The sequence below is a fragment of the Gallus gallus genome, chromosome 20 (genome assembly GCF_016699485.2).
Source record: "Gallus gallus isolate bGalGal1 chromosome 20, bGalGal1.mat.broiler.GRCg7b, whole genome shotgun sequence".
Taxonomy (NCBI): domain Eukaryota; kingdom Metazoa; phylum Chordata; class Aves; order Galliformes; family Phasianidae; genus Gallus; species Gallus gallus.
Window position 1 is genome coordinate 12745131 of NC_052551.1, and position 17612 is coordinate 12762742.

The following is a 17612-nucleotide window of genomic DNA, read 5'->3' on the forward strand; positions in this document are numbered from 1 at the left end:
CTAGACAACTGAACAGCAGCCTGTCACCTCTGTAAAATCAGACAAAAATGTTCCTTCTGCTCAAGAGCCACAGACAGCTAAGCAGAACACAAAGGCCCCTGAGCCCACAGCCCAGCAGCAGGCAGCAGCCACTGAAGCCCCCAGAGAGGCAGCAAAGGAGAAAGGATCGTCCACTCCTATGCCACTGAGCAAACTCTTTTGGAAAAAGGTATGTCTGGATTTTAAAGCTGGTCTGTCCCGTTGCTCGCTCATCACCCACTACCTGGAGTTACTGTGGAGTATATGGTTACAGTAAAGCAGGCAGATCTGCAAAGCCGAGCAGATCCTGCTTGCTAAGCGCATAGGGAAACAAGTAATATATACAGCGGCAAATGTTTATGTGAGCTTTGGGTAGTCGCATGTACTCCTTGCCAATGATTGGGCTCCTCTGGAAAAATCTTGTAAAACCACAGTCTTTAAAACCTGGCTGTAGTATTTTCAAATAATAGCATTAGTGAAAAAAGGTCAATCATCAATTAAATGCATGCATTAAGTCATGCATTAAAGATCCCAGAGATAATATTATTTATCATGTTACCTCCTTGATAGAGAGATAGATGTGGAAACATAGCTCATTTCTGAGAAATGGTTTAGTTCTGAATATCTAATGATTTGGTTCTGGTGGGTCTATCCTTACTCAATAGAAAATAAATCACAAGTGTGCTTCAGTCTTAAAGTTTGGCGACTGGGGTCAGTTGTTTACAGAAATGCATTTCCCCAGGTTAAATAGCCATTGACTTAAATTAGGACTGACTTTGTTTCCATGATCCTTACTGCTTTACCAGCTGAAGGCTGCTGCTTTCCCTCTTTAAGAGAAGAGCTGGATTAAACTTCACTGAAATGCTGGATGTGGGATAACTGCTTTCCTGGGCTTCTGTTCAAGTTCCAATCCCAGAAATGAAATGCTTCCAAATACACAGATGCAGACTGAGCAGCTAGCCCTGCAGCCTCTGCAGCTGTATTTTCCTGTGGGCAGAGGAACTGGGAATGGTTTGGGTGTTATTTGCAATTAAAAAAAAAAAAAAAGTTTAGATATTTACAGAGTAAACAAGCTTGAAGCATTTGTTATTGAGGACCTCATTTCCAGTGGAACTGGGTGAATTGGATAAGTAGAATGACAGGAAACCTGTATAGGAGGAGAGGGGGGAGCGTATTTTTATGTAGCCACTACTGCTAAGGAAACCTCTGCAGCTGAGTAGTCTGACTTTGCTTCCCAGCCTTGCTTTCAGCTGGATGTATGCTGAACATCAGTGTGAAATGAGGAGTCCTTCTGGTCAGTGTTTGTATACAGTTGCAGCATAAGGCTGAGTAATAAATCTTGTCTGAAGCTCAGTATTTTCATACTTGAAGTAACAAAGCCCTTTGTATTCAAGAAAGGAAAAACGTGGACGGGGATTTTTTCTTGTAGAAAAACAGGGAAAGAAGAGGGCCTGTGTGGGAGGGTTTGGTGAACTCACAAATCTGGTCGAAATTCAGGAAGATTTCAAAACCTTATTTAGGGAGATCAGCTCAAACTGATGCAGGTGCGGATCTTTGGGGCTCTGGTTAATGTAGGTTCTGTCCTTAGTGATCACCGTATCCCTGTATTGCATATTGTGGTTAAATCAGGCCTACAGAACTACCACGTGGCTTTTTAACTTGTCGACAGTTCTCCCAGAAGTTCTGGCATCTCGAGCACCTCAGGGCTGCACACTTCTTGCCAAAAGCCTTTCACTTTTCTGCTCGTAGTGCTGGATCTAATGTTACCTACGTAAAAATAAAGCCGTTTACCTCAACAAATAGAAAACATTGGAGAAAGCACTAAAACCCAGGGCTGGTTTTGGTTGTTACCAAAAACACTAAGAGTTACTCAAATCATTGTAGCAAGTATACTGAACTATATTAGTAGATGAAATCTGGCATCGAGCTTTGCAGAATAAGCCTCTTTATGCCTAATGTGAGCTTTTTGATTCGGGAATCACCCTGAGACCAATTATTTGTGCAAGTTTGCTGAGGGTAAACTTCTGCAATAGAAAACTGAGTGTGGTCCTTAGGATTTAAAAAATAAATAAACAAAACCTGCTTGCTTGAGGTTGAATCCTTACCTATGGAAGGCTCAAGTTGCGTTGCTGGATTATCTTGGCAGACAATAATTCTCTCCTTTGAGAGATCTGGGTGACCCAATCAGCTTGAGGCTTTTAAACAAGGCATAGATGTATAATGGCCCTTAAACTACTCAGTTTTGTTTTGCTGGGTTTCTTTCTGGCATGCTGAATGCACAGCTCTTTTGCTAGGGCGGAGCAATAACACTCACAGCTGTTCCATAATTCAGTCGTGTAGTTCTTCTGAACCAACAAATAGCAACTGCAGCACTGCGAATGCAGACCCAGCTTCTCTCCTTCCAGGCAGACTCTCAGATATCCATCTTCTGATGAGCTTTCACTTCAAAGCACACCTAATGAAGTGACTGTCAACATGTTGCAGTTAATGCTGCAGCTCTGGCTAGAAGTGAATATGTGTGTTAGGGGAAAAAAAGTCCTCATTCAGCTCTGCAGATTGAAACTGCTTCAGCTCTGTTTACCCCATTTCCTGATTGTTCCATATGAGAATGTTAACGAGTGCTACTCCTCTGTTTGTCATAGAAGCATTTCTAGCAAATGTTAAGGAATACTAAGAGAAAATTACAGATCATAATTTCACATATCTGTGGTAGAAACCTGGCTTCAAAACCTTGTAGATATGTGATCAGGGCAGAGAATAGCAGCACTTCCTTTACATTGGATCAAAAGTAGGCAAGTAAAGAATGCAGGAAAACTCAGAGCATTAAGACTGCCCTGTGAATTGTTTTTAAAAGCAGATCTATTTAAAGCAAACAAAACAAGCTGATGCATCACAAACTGTTGCCATACAAACACAGAAAAATAGTGCTCTTCTTACTGAGGAGAATTTATGTACCAATAATACAAATAGCCAGCAGGTTGGCTATTAAACAAAGCAGAATGACACCTTTTACCACTGACCCTGCAACCATGCTGTGCCATAGGAAAGCAAAGATAAATCTTTAGGCAGAGCTTGCAGGATAAATGTTAAAACCTCTCAGGACTTATCAAGTTCCCACCACAGTTTACCTGCTCCAGACCTGGAACACCTGCTCTGGCAGGCAGGACAGAAGGGGAATTTATTAAAATGACTGTGAGTATGCATTAAATGTCAGTTCCTATCTGTATACATTAAATTTATCAAATATAAATTATTCTGCTTTACTTACTGCAGTTGTTTCCTATTGCTGTCTGCACTCATTTCAGCTGTAACTGCTATGTATTTCACCAGAAACCTGTGTTTAAAGTGGCAGTAATGAGTGACTGCTTTTGTCTGATTCGGTATTGAAGGCTGAGGTGTAACTTATGCTGTGTTTGTAGCTTTATGTGCCTTTTTGCAAAAGGCTACAGAATGACAAAGTGGTTGCTTCAGTTCAGATTACCTGGTTATTAGCACAATAGCTGCTTTATGGCAGAAAGGAAGATACTTCTTCATACACTTACAGTGGGATGGGAATTAATTAGTGGTTCTTGAGGGCATGGGAGTGTGTTACATACCAGGGCATTTATTGAAGGCAGAAGAATCAGCTAAGGAGATGCATGTTCTATCTCCTGCAGCAGAAATGAGCTCCTGCTCACTCATCCTGCACTGCGGATGTTTTTGTTGTTCCTTTAGACTCATTGAGAACTCCCAAGATAGCCTTGAATTGAGCCATGGAGATGAATCAAACCTTATAGGGATGCATATTTCCAAGGAACTACAAATGGCATGCCCCTTGGTGAAGTGTTTAATAATAGGAGGAACTTTCCAGTAGCTCACAAAAAAGTGCAGTGGGACTCAAAGGGTACCCAGCAGAGCTTCCTGAACTCAAATGGGTTAAGACTACTGAAGGGGTGACTGTGACCTCTGGGATTAGATGAGCTTATTAATGAGCTACATGAATGCCCTGTACCTCAGTGAGTCATTTAGCTTCCCAAATGGGAGAGGAAACCAGCACTGCGGATGTGAGAACTTCTGCATTTTGCTGTCAGAGAAGTGTGCTGATCAGAGTTCTGACAGTTGGTGCCCGTGGATTTGTGCTGTTTCTTTGAATTAGTTCATCATATTCCTGCTTCTGTGTGTGACCACCTGGGCACGGCACTGCCCATTTTTGCTGGCTATAGCAGGTGTCACCTGCTCACATCGCATCCTACAAGTAATTGCATTTGAATTTTCCTTTTAAACTGCAGCTGAAGATAAATTACTGTGTTCAGGAACAGGAACCACCACTGGGTACTTTGTAACCTATTTTATTTTATAAATCCAAAATTACTGATTATTCACTGATTAGTCTGCATTTATTTTTTTTCCTGCATTCTTAATGTCTGCTCCAAACAATCCCTAGAACGCATTGGAAGAAGCAGAGGTTGCTCACAATGAGAAAGCAGACGCATCTCTAGAAGCTGTGACTCCCGACAAAGATGAGAGGAGCTCAGAAGTGCTGGAAGTGAAACCTAGAAAAGAAGAAAGCAAAACCCCCAAAGCAAACCTGAGGAAGTTTTTTAAACTGGTAAGCAGAGCGCTGTGCACGATGCTCAGGCGCTCCCTGGCGGCGCTTCTTCCTGCTGCAGCGCAGGCGGTGCTCTCTGCGGGGCGGGGGGGGAGGAAGGGCTGCGCTTGCAGTTATGAAACTCCTTATTGCAGCTTATGCTACGTTAGCTACACCGTCACATAAAAAGGGAGAGTTGCTGCTTCCAAGATGTTATGAAATAGGTGAAATAAAGGCACAGAGTCTCATCGTCTTTCCCAGAAGAGAACTGGAGGGGAGAAGGAAAGCGGTGAGGTGATGAAGTGGCTGCTATTGGCGTGCAGTGATAGGAGTGGAGAGCTGAGGAATCTCTGTGCAAATGGCAGTCGGAGTTCCTGCAAAGGTTCTGGAGGGATGTCCAGCAAGGAAAGTAATCCCAGTCCAGAAATAACATTTTTGATTAAATCGTTGGATTTTTATACAGCAATTTATATGAAATAATTTTATTTCTAGTCAGTTCTGTTTCCTTTTCAAACACCTACATGATGTGGGCATCAGAGTAGCTTATACATCAAAAAAATGCCATTTTTTTCCCCTTCTTATAGTTCCATGTAATAGCCCAAGTTTTCCAAATGATCACAGCTATGAGTAGTCACATTGCCGAATATTAAGATTAATGAGTCAGACCCTAGGATGCAAAAGCAGCACTCCAAATCTCTCCCCACCCCCTGAATTTTGCAATGTTTGGCTTTATGGTCTTTGATAGCTTCAGCCCAACCCATGGTAGGTGCCTTTACTTTTTTCTTCTGGTGTTACTTTGCTACACAGCCAGTCTGGTGGATTTGAGCATCTAAACCATGATCTGTAGGATCAGCCAAGGCAACATAGACCCAACAGGCCTTTGGTTCTGAAGGACACTTTAAGAATTTGTCTGTTAGGAATAAGGAATATGTATCCAACACTGAAGTCTGTGACTACTATGACTTCAAGTCATATAACCCTACCAAAAAAAAAAAAACAAGCACTGTTTGAAAATAAAGCTATGCTCCACACCCATCTTAGTCACTATGGAAAAAAACAGCTGTGTTAAAAGAGCAGAGGGTTAATCCATGGTTTGGCCTATACAGACAGAAGTAGAGTTTAGACAGACCTTCAGACAAGTGGTTTTGTGGCTTTTTGAAACACACAGTATTCATCTGCTCTACTTTTGGCCATCAATTTCCAACCAGATCCTGAATATTAAATAGCATTCTTTAATCCAAATGAGCAGGATTGCTAACTGTAAACTGGGATTGAAAGCCTTTGTCCTTAGCCAGGAAGATGCTGAGCAAAACAGATGGGCTGAATATGCCCTGAATATGGTCTGTAAATAAAATAACCCATTTCTGGGCTAACAAAGGTGCTTTAGGCAGTGAGTATCTAATAAAATTTTCCAAATGGTATCTGCAATGGTAGGAGTTATTCTGCAGCAGCTGTGCTAGCCTGCTGCCCCATAGAAATAAATATTTACATAATGAATTGTAGCCTGAATCAAGTTGTCTCATCCTGGTTTTCCCATATTATTTACAAAAATGTGGCAAGTTTATTGCTTGTCACGACCTGCTCCCATCTAAAGACACGATGATCCAGCCTTACTGCTGCTGGAAGCTGAAAGTACGTTCAGGAGGCTTCCAGCAGGAGCAATCCTAAGCGGCCAGAAGTGGGAATAACAATCAGCAGTGCTCTGCAGAGATGTCCTTGGGATCATTAAGTCCAAGTTTCACTGCAGACAAGAGGAGACTTTGCTTAGGCAAAGTCTGCAAGATGTTTGTGCGGTTGTTTATGCTTTTCAGGTGCAAATTGAGGCAGATGATCAAAGGTTGGCTAAAGCTCTCTTTTAATTAAAAATATATTTTTAAAAAAGGGGTTGCCATTATAGTATAAACTTTCTTAATATTAGTAAATATTTCTGAAGGCACTTAAAGGCTCGCTGACGTAGAATTGCAAACTAATCCTTACCTCAGTTCATCTTCATGCACTCTGGACTGAGTTTCTATCCTGCAGCATGAGAGCAAACCACAGCACTTCCTCTCACCCATTTATACCACAGATAAAGATCCATGAGCATAAATGTGCAAGGGGCTGAGCAGAGGCACGCTCCGGAAGGAATATTTCCCCCACGGTCTGTGACAATTAATTCATTGCTGTGGAGCAGTTCAGCTTTCTCTCATGCTGCTTCTGCCACATATTGATTTTTCTGTGGCTTCATAGGAAAATCAGAGACTGAAACAAGTCCTTGCAATAGCAGCATGCATAGGATCAAGCAGATAATGTGTTTCAAGTAACAAATCTACAAGCTGCATAAAACCACAAATTGTCCTGTTCTGTCTTTAGAACAAAAGTTACATCCTTTCATTGTCTTCACTGAACATATGTGATGAAAAATGACATTGAAATTTGGGCACGTTGAAATACTGGAGTTTACTTTATGCTTTGCTGCTAAGCTCCATGGCTTATGTGGTACTGCAGGGAGTACCACGCTGAACCCTATAACATGCTTTTTAATTAAGCGTGTACATACAGTTTCTTTATATTACTAATTGTAACTAAATGTTAATCATAAAAAATCCTGTAACGTTAACTCCTTGAGCTGGTTTTGTCGAGCAGTGTTTTTCTCTTTCATGGATACTTCAGATGCTTTAGGGTCACTGTGAGTGAGCTGTGTGTGCAGCACTGGGATGGGAAGGTGGGCACCCAGAGGGGCTGTTAGGCAGATGCATACAGACAGAGGGCATAAGCAGGCAAAAATTGGGAAAATGAATTCTGATGGGAAAAAATGTATAAAAATGTATCTGTAAAGCTAAGTGGGTTTTAGTTACTCACGGAGTGTGCTCTTAGTGCGATGGTTCAATAGAAAGGAAGCCGCTCTAGATGTCGTAAGACAGGTTTGTCTCTGGAAAGCAAGCAGAATCTCTTTCCCAGACCACAGGGCAGGGCTGATAGCACTGCCTTGTTTACTGGCCGTGATCTCCGCTCCGCTGAGACCTCACTGGGATTTCTTACTGCTTCACGGGAAAATTGCCTTGCAAAAGGCAATCGCAGCACATAGAAAAGAACCAGCAAAAATCTACCTGTGAACTGTGGCTATTTAAAAAAACATTGGTAGGGACTCTGAAAGTGGGAAACGTCCTTAAACCAAACCTCACTCTGTTCCATGTCGATGTTTTCACGTTACCGACCACTTCAGAGCAGAGCTCTATCAGAAGCGCGGTAACGCTGTGTTGTTTCAGTCAGGCAGGGGCAGTGGAGGGCCGACCCCCCTGGCAGAGGAGATTGCCCCCAGCCCCGACCACCACGTAAGTGCCTACGGGTGTCCTCTGCTGGTGGAGGGTCGCTTTCACCTACTGCTATCCAGCTTTAGCTCCTTCAGTGCAACAGTCACTGACACTACAGTGCTACGTGCTCACTGACTTTCTTGCCTTATTCCCCCATTTCTTCACTTCTTTCTATATTATATCTCCTTATACCATTAAACGAGCATTTAAAGGCCACTGCCAGGTTAGAAATCATGGGATTTTTGTTGTCTTTAGTTACAATAGTTAAAGTTTCATTTCCTCTCTCCTGTTAGTTATGTTCTGCTCATAGCTTGGTTTAGGCTGCAAAACCAAATGCAGACAGCTAGGATGATTTTGGCTTTGCTGATTTATATTGCAGAGGAAAGGACCGTTTAGGTGGGAGTTCCCATAGAAGAGGAAAAAAAAAAAAAGAGAGAATGAAAACCACTCACTGCAATTTACCAACAGCCACGACAGATATTTTTCTTATCTTTTATTTTCCTTTTATTGTGTTTGTACCATTTAAACTGGAAGCTGAAATATGAACTTTAGATTATATGCTTTGCAGCTTTAAAAATGCCTCAAAAAAAAAAAAAAACATATTTTAATTAGAAATGCAAATACTGTTACCTTTTCTGAGAGCCCCAGCTTCTGGTCAGGACATCCAACATAATCCCCCCCAGGGGCTAAAAGCTGCAGTCCTGCATCTGCTCTTCAGTGTTTCATTACTTCAATTAGCACCCCGTTTAAATTTTTTTGAACAACTTATTGGTTCTGCTGCCTTTCTTCTTTGTGCTCCTAGAAATGAACGCAGTGCTGTGTGCAAGGAGGGCTGCCTCTGCTGCTGACTTTCTCCTTTTTTTTAGAGTTTCTGCCAAATGACCTCCTGAAAATTTGCCACAGTGTTTCTGGAATGCTGTGATTCTTCTCTTTTCCTCACTGCGGTTCTGTACCCTACCAACATGCATTACAGCACTCACCCAATGCCTGCTGAAATTGATGGGGTATTTCTTTCACGTTTAAAGAGCAGCCTTGGATTAAGGCCTCCTTCAGCGCCATGGGGAAACCACTGTCCTGTTAATCTTTTTTTTTTTTTCCCTTCAGTGGCACTGTTAAAGCTGAGAGAGTAAAAGCAATCTGTCAGGTGCAGATCAGCCTGTAGAATAGGAAACATTAGCATGTTTCATTATTCATAGGTTTCACTTTGTATTTCCTGAGCTGCTCCCGTCAATATAAAATATGCCAATTTCCTGCCTTTCAAGGTTAATATGAAACACCTCAAAGAGATTATCTGATTGAATATTTTTCCTTATTTTGCCTGGAAAATATATTGTGAATATTTTTTAGTGTTTTTTTTTTCTTTTTGACAAACATCAAAGGCCCAGACCTGCTCACAGAAATAGCCCTGTTGCATCCAATTTGCATTGGGCCGCAGTACCGCAACTCTCAGGCACTGACAAATAAATGTGTGGTGAGGAAGATTCAGCTCTATTTTTTCACAGAATAAACCCACACACTTCACGGAGTGTTACTGAGGGCTGGAAGTCGTTCTGCCCCCTTTGAACTCTGATATATCCATCTCATAGGTGTATTTTGGGTGCTGTGGTTATTTTTGAACTGAACGTGCACATCTGCAATTGCACTGAAGTGAAACATTTCTAAATCAAGAGAAGGTAAAAAAGAATAAGAAGGCTCTTGTAAGACTTAACTGATGGAGCCAGCAACTGTGTGCTCCTGTTTGATAGTTAAAATGAGTCAGAAAGGAAGACAGTATTAAATTTGAGTTTATGGAGCCTTGCTTGGCCTTGTGCTGGGAGAGCTCGTGCATCACTTGGGTCCTTGCTGTACATCCGAGCAGGACTGTCTGCTCAAGTGAGGTGATGGAGGTGCGGGCAGTGTCTGTGCAGCTCACCTCACTGTTCCCTTGAATTCTGAGCTGCTTGAATTTGCTTTCATCAACTGCTGCAACTCAGATGGTGCCTACCCATGGTCTATGGGGCCGTGGGTCACAGGGCTGCATCTCTGGATTTCTTGTGCTGGCTTCACATGTCCTGAGGAAGCAGAGCAAAGGCTAACTTCATGATTCTCTTTTCCTTTTTTTTTTTTTTTTTGAGTCTAAAAGCAGACAGATTCAGCTCTAGGCAAATATGTACCCACATGTGTCTGCCCTTTGGAAAGGGAGACAGTTAAATTCAAGCACATTTAGTTGAGGGCTGTGCATCTGTGTGTGTGATCCGTCACTCCTAATGCAGCTGGAGCACTCACGCTCACACACCTGTTGGTAAGGCTGGGCAGTGATGGCCTGATCTTGCCATCTTTGCTCAGGTCAGTCAGCTCCCTGGGAGTTCTTACTTCCCTGAGTCAAGGCTGCAGGAGTCACTCTTGAACTCTGGAAATGGACACCTGTTGGATAGCAGAATTTCTCCTTGCCAGGTGGCCTTTCATGTTTAAACATACTTATGGATCGCTTTCCAAAATGTTTACTTTTCCCGCTAAAAATAACCATTGTTTGAAACTGCTTTAGACGTTAAACTCCACAGAGAGGCCAGTTGCCACAGCTGAAAGTGAACCAGTGAGCCAAAAAAGCAAGGAGAGTTCCAAAGACAAGAAGCCACCAGCGGAGCTGAGCAAGCAGAAGGGCAGCAAGCAGGAAACCAGAGAGCAGCCAGACTGCAGGGAGCAGCACGCAGCTGAGACCGACTCCATCCAGAGCGGAGGGGACGCTGCCAAGGAACCCACCTCCTTCAAGAGGATGGAGAAGAGGCAGTCATTTGGAGGCTTTTTTAAAGGCCTTGTACGTTATGTTGATCCTGTCTTTTTAAGTTATTTCTTAACAAATTTTAACTCCCAATCTGCGAGCTGTTAACCCTGTGAGATTTGTGCTCTGATGCACAGTACGTCCATATCAGGAGTGTCATTTTGTAAGCAGCTTGCAGGACTAGAGCTAAAATGCAATGTGTTGGTCAGGGGCAAGAAAACTTGGGCCTCAGGGTAGTGATTTACAGGTACAACCAACTGTGGGACAGCCATAATTGCTCCCACACCCCTGCTTCACAGGTTCATGCCTTGGCCGTGGGGATGACTCAACTGCTCCTGTAGCAGGTGCTGAACCACCTACAAATTATGGTGTATACATGAAGGAAAAGTGAGGGTGGTGTCAGTTTGCCGAGACACGCTGCCTCCACAGTGGTAACTCAGCTGCTGCTCTGGGGCAGATGGTGCATCCCTGCACGGAGCAGTGGACCAAACTCCAGGAGAAAATCAAGGCATTCCTCTTGCTGGTTGGAAAACAGCACAGATGTCACAAGACAAGCTCCAAGAATTAGTAATCAACCACAGAATAGCAAATGAAAAGTTACACATGCTATTTTTTCCTCTCTTTTTGTCAAAATGTACTGTAAAATTGATACGCCCCCCCTTCACCGAAACCTTAAATGTAGATATGAAAGAATGCAGGACACTAAAAATCTGAGTTTCTGCAAGGCTTGCTATTACTCATGCAACAAATGCTTCCTCAGAGCACAAAATGCATGGATTTCTTTTCTCTCATTTGCATTCAGGGTGCAGGTTAGACCTGGAACTGCCTCTGGAACCTCTTTGCCAATTTCCATTGATTTTGATAGATCATTTGGAAGGAAGCGTTTTGCATCTTTCCTCACATTGCCACAATGAGTCTAGAGTTATGGGGTCCCTTTTAGCATCCTTTGGAAAACTTGTAACCTGAACTTCATCACGAAGTTCAGGTGGTGCAAAGAATGTGAACTGATTGAACATTACCTGCCATGATTCCTAGTGAATCTGGTTCCTCATGAGAGATATCAGCTTTTATCCCTTCCTCCCTACTCTGCTTCAAAGAGTGTCACAAAAGAAAAAGGCAGCCAAGAAAGCCTCCAGATCTGAAAGAAATGTCAAGCAATACAGAGTGAAATGGTAGCATGGATCCGAAAATGAGCCCCATTAGGACTTGGGGTTATGCAGTCAGGCTGCCATGCAGGACAGTGTGACTCATCCTGAGGTTAGCAAGCACACACATTTATTTGCACGTGTGCTTTAATTTCCTCACTTCCTCCTCCCTTCAGATTTGTGTCTGAGATTTCCCTGGTGCACAACGCCTCATCGGCACTCAGAAGCACACATGTGGGCGTTGTGTCCTGAGAGGTATACTGGCAACTTCCTCCCAGCAATGAATCTGGGAGTTCTGTCACTCACACCCCTTAAATGATGTTAAAGATCTCTTTCTCTGGCTTAAAGTTATCTGGAAACAGGCCAAATGTTAACCACCCCTATTATCTGTTACACGGAGATACAGAGATTTGGGTTTTATTCCTAGTCTGGTGACTTGCTGAAATGAGGTCCTGCCAGCTCTCCTTTGTTGTGACTTTTCCTGAATGTGAGGAAGGGTTTTGTATTGCCAACTGTGCTTTGTTTAGTGACATTCATAGATACTGTATCCAAAATTTGTGTAGAGTTTAACAATAGATACAAATTTAGACTAATTCCAGAAAGGGAGATATGGGGGACTGTAAGCTAGTAAGGAAACATGCTTTGAAGTGCAAGGTCATGGAAGGTTCAGAGGTGCAGGAAAGGTAGCAGTGATACAAAGGGAAGAAAAAGGCTTTTTAGTGCAGTGAGGAGATTGTGTACAGGGAAAAGGACCATTCGAGGGGAAAAAAAAATATGCAGAACAAACATAGAGGAAGTAGAAACGTTCAGTGAGATATTTCTGCTTGCTCCAGCAGAACGCTGGACAGCTTGGCCACGGAGCCAGCCCATCTGCTCCTGCAGTTATAGAGGGTAACATTTCTCTAACTTCCCTCTGCCATTAACAAGAGATAACACTTCTTAAGTTTTTTTTTGTTAATAACAATATAGCCAGTTTGGTTAATTCTTTGTGTTTTTGAAGGCGGGAGGGTGGGAGGAAGAAGTTCTGTGTATGGAAAATATCCCCCAGGAAATGAGTACCTCTGGGATGACCCACACCAAAGGATCCCAGTTCTGCAACGCTGTGGAAAAATAAGCTATGCATCTCCAAGGTGATCAGACTGAGTCCCAGGAAGGAAGGCTCATTAATCTAAAAGGATCAGATCAGACACTGACCAATGCCAGAAATCTCTTTTTGAGATAGCAGTGCAGATCCGTGGTGACAACTCAGAAACAACCACTAAGCTTTGTGCTGACGAAACAGAAGCAGTGCACACCAAGAAAGAGATCCAGGAGGCCTCGCTTGCATAATCCGTGGCCACGGGGCTCCTCCTGAACTCTGGCAAGCTATTTCCATCACAGCTATTTTAACACCACTTTCTCCTCAGTGCATTGATTCCTCTGGGAAAGGGCACAGAGTGAGAGGATGTCATAGCCCAGGAATGCAGCTGATGGAGATGCTTCAGTTCAAACATCTGCTCCCCCTATGGCTGAAAATACTGAAATTTTTAACACAAATGAAGCCACTTATGCAAGCAAACAATATTATGGCCTGACTACATGATTTTGGCACAGACTATAACGTCTAATGTCTGCTCTTATGGTTAAAGAGATGATTTCTAAGCTACATGAAATACAAAGGCATTCAGTGAGAACTAGGAAAATTAGATTTGATAATAAAAGAACAAATAATCACATTGTTTTCTGAGCTGGAATAGCTGATACTGACGTTGTCAGAGGCTGGGAGTGCTCAGCACATGGGAAACGTTCTGACCCATTCAGATCTGACATGAACTACTGAACAAAAAACCCCAGCACTGTGACATTCCTGGGTGTGCGCTCTGAGGTGCTCTGCCCAAAGTGTGTTCCAGCCAAGCTGTCACAAATGCGGACAACTTTCACTGCACTGAAAAGGGCCACGCAGAGTAATCCGGAGCGAGATGTGGGCAGTAATACCTGTGCTTAAGAATCTGAAGGCAGAGCTGGAATTTGGCCGTTAAAAGGGCAGGAACAAAGTTCCTTATTTTATGTGGTGCTTGGAAATTCCAGTTTAGCAAGAATCATCAGCCCTCTCCCTCACAGCTTCCTGCTTTACTCAGCAATCACCTTGAAAATGGGTGCAGCAGGGAGACTTGTATTGGCAAATAACGTGAGACACTTCTGCAAATGTTCTAAATGAGTCAAAATGGGGATTATCTGAAATGAGCTTTACCTCCCCTACTCCTTCCTCCACCCAATCTGCATCATTTACAGGAAGGATGGCAAATGGTATCGTCTTGTTTTGTAGATCAGCATAGAAATATGTCAGTATCTTCATGTGTTGGATGGAATGGCTGCAGCTGACAGACTCAAAGTGAGTCTTATAGGGGAGGAAATCTGACTTGAGCAGGTTTTTAGGGTTGCTGGACAAACCCTAATGATGTAAACAAATCATATTCACCAAACAAATGACATTTGGCACTGTGTGACAGACATTGCAGCCTGGTACTTTTTTGAAGTGTCATTTATTTGTTGCTTCATGTAAGTGACAGAATAATAGTCATTCTGTACCAACATCTTCAAAACAAAGCAAACCCACTGCAAGCAGTGGTGTTTCACCCACCCACCCCAGCACAGGACTGCAGTTACGTTCAGGCAGGGGATGTTTTTCAGTCCATTATGATTGCTGTCTGCTCTTCTTTATACTTAGATTCACAAAGGTGAAAAGTTGAAGGGATATCAGTGTGGTGAAGTCTAATCACTATAAAAAAAACACTGATCTTATTTCTCTGAAAGGAATGAGGAAGTTGAGGTCTTTCTCTCCCCGTTTGACACAGAATAGTCCCATGGTGTCTCGAAGTGATGAGTCAAGTTCCCAGTGTGAAGCATGCTGTGTGAAAGGACATTTCATATGCAATTCTGCACAGTTCATATTGTAGGGAAAGCACATAGCCCCATTTAGCATTGTAATGGTGTTTTTCTGCTCAGCCTGCAGTGATTTAGGCATGGGGCTACAAACAGGATTGGCATCCACACACACTGTTAACAGCCATCTCTTAGTGTTTGTGGATACATTTTGCTGCTGTGTTTTCAAGTTTCAATGGCTTCAAGGCCAGCAAAATCAGGTCAAGATATCTTAAACTGGAGCCAAATTTCTATTAATTACTGGCCAAAAATTTAGTTGGCAAAGCTAGATCTGTGCACTTCCTCATCCTAAACTGGATTAGTGTCTTGAACTGGTTCCAGACCTGGAATTATATGTGTCATATAGAGAAGTTTTATCACTCCAACATTGTCAAATATCTGTCGTGCATGAAAGTATTTAATGCTCCTTTAACTTAGAGCAGACCAAGGCCGGCTATAATACACTATTAATCATGCTTGAGGGGCTCCCAGCATGGCTTCAATGAACCATTTAGGCCAGAGATATTTTAGTGAGAATTGGCCAAAACTGAAATACTGAAAATAAGCAGCAACACGTCTCTGGTATGTCAGCCCATTTCCTAAGCACAGCCATGTTTTATGCTGATTGGAAAAATTATATTAAAAATACATTAAAATAGTAATTTAAGCAAAATCACGGGCAATATTGTTCTGGGACTGTCACAGTGTGTTCATATGCTCACATAAACCAAGTGAGGGGTTAATTAGGAAAAGCAAGGAGCAGGGATGAGAATGAGTGGATGACGCCTACTAGCAAAGCTCTAACATGTAATCCCTGACCTAACTGTTCTGAAACACCAAAACAAAATGTATACATTTCTGTATCTTATTCCACAGGGTTCCAAAAGGATGTCTGATGCTGAAGTGCAAACAGATCCAGTGTCTATCCTACCTGCTGGGAAATCCAAGTAATGAATGCACTTGGCTGCGGGAGGATGGGCAGCTCCCTGTGAGCTCACCTGCACGACAGATGACTCATTATTTTCCTTTACGTGGCTGCCATCAAATGCCCGAGGCTCAAGCAAACGCTGGTGTATCATGTAAGGTGTATCATTTGCAGGCTTAGTTCTTTAGATGTTAGAAAGAAACTGTAAAGATCATCAAGAACGTGTAGTAGTATATTTAAAGAAAGGTCATGTGGGTGATTTTTAGTCTGTGGAAGGTAGGGTATGTAAGGTAAGGAAGTGGCAGTGAATTAAATAAATAGCAGAAAAAGTGCACGTGACAAAGGAATGCAGTTTGTGCAGCGGGGGGTGAGCAACAAATCCTCAGCTTTAGAGAGCTTTAAATTAGCCAGGAAAAGAAAATCTCCTCTGATAAATGTTATACTTAAATGCAAAAACAACCGAGTCACCTTCTGTGGTCTCATATAGCGCTGAAGTTAGCCAGAAGCCTGCAGTCCAATGGGATCGGCGGTTCTAAAGTTACGCTTCGTCTTGGTTATTAATGTAAATTACAAAGCTAAAACGCAAAGGCTTTCCGTGATTGAGGCAACTTCTCTCCTGTCTCGGTGAGGCGGGATAACAAATTTAAAGCTGTTTCAGGTTCTAATGGGAACACACGGGGGCAGCCGCGTCCCCACGCTGCCCTAACCCAGGCTGTGCCTCCAACCCTGCTCCTAATGTTTGGCAGATGATAGGAAGAAATACTTAGCTGCTTCCGATATTTGTTTATATTCGTACTTGTAATTAATCCTAATAAAATCAAAGCTGCCCAGGCAGCTCCCTGCTTCACGAGGCTCCTGTAATAACTGTGCTTAATAAATTTTACAGAAAACAGAGGTGTCGGTGCTTTATTCAGCCCTCGGCTGACTCAGACAAGGAACCATAAGCCTGATGCTTTAAGGCCGTTTGTGTCTGAAGGGTGCAGCACTGGATGGCATTCGCTCCTGATGATTAAATAAATAAATACTAATCCTTTCAAAAAAATTAAGAGCTGCTTTAATCTTGAGACAAAATTCATTATTTACATCCCTGTTCTCGGATGATTGATGTGACGTTTTGGTGTAAATCAACACATCGAAGTCCTGCCTGTGAAGTGAATAGCTGTCGTTATTTGTGAAAGGATTACTGCAGGCAACCAAGTGTGAATTCTGTAAGATCTGTGGAACCACATTTCTAACTAGAAATGAGCCAAAGAAGAATGAGGCGAAAGTGCCATTTTTCTTCACAGGAATCACTGGAGGTGGACAGTATTTCTGCACTGAGCTCTGCAGGCCTGTGGGCTTGATGCAGACCACCAAAACTTGCCAATGTTTCTGTGTGTACAAAGCAGAGACAGAAGGCCTTTTAGTCATAGTAGCACCTTCTGTTCTGCTCCCAGGCTCCATGGGCTTTTAACACACAGTGATATCACTCAACAGTGACTGCTTACAGAATTCAAACCTGATTCATAGCAACGTACTTCTACCACTGCATGGGACCTGGGGCTCCTGTGGGTCTCCGTTTGTGGCATCAGAGAGAAGAACTGGGATTGTTATATCCAACACTGCAAAAAAATAAAATGATTTTATGCTTTGTCTACGGGAGCACACAGTTTTAAGTAAATCAATGAATGCAAAGCTACAGTGTGACAACCACCATGGTTCCATGTGTGTATGGAAGAGCTAGATGTCAGCACAGGGAATGCCATCAGGAAAAGAGCATAAACTATCATGCTGTAACAGTGACTTCATGCCCCATGTAATTGCCTCTGTATTAAAATAGCACTTAATCTATTTTTAAATGAAAAAAAAAAAGGCTAATTAATTGTATTATAGGCCCCATATATTGGTATTACTGTGTCACAGATAGTGTAGATTATTATATTATGGATAGATCAGGCCTTCTGTATAAGATAACCCTTCGCTGGTCTGTGCTTCAGGAGCAGAACTTCACTGATTGCCATTCAGT

The 17612-nt window shown here is 42.6% G+C and overlaps 1 protein-coding gene across 1 annotated transcript in view; it reads left to right on the forward strand.

Moving 5' to 3' along the window:
* Positions 1-16499, forward strand: part of BCAS1 (breast carcinoma amplified sequence 1) — a 39164-nt gene extending 22665 nt beyond the window's left edge. Inside the window, exons 9-13 of the mRNA XM_046902947.1 lie at positions 5-208; positions 4442-4606; positions 7834-7899; positions 10403-10672; positions 15559-16499. Of these exons, the coding sequence (XP_046758903.1) occupies positions 5-208; positions 4442-4606; positions 7834-7899; positions 10403-10672; positions 15559-15633 (780 nt within the window). The 3' untranslated portion in view covers positions 15634-16499. The remainder of the gene's footprint in view (positions 1-4; positions 209-4441; positions 4607-7833; positions 7900-10402; positions 10673-15558) is intronic.
* Positions 16500-17612: the final 1113 nt, after the last annotated feature.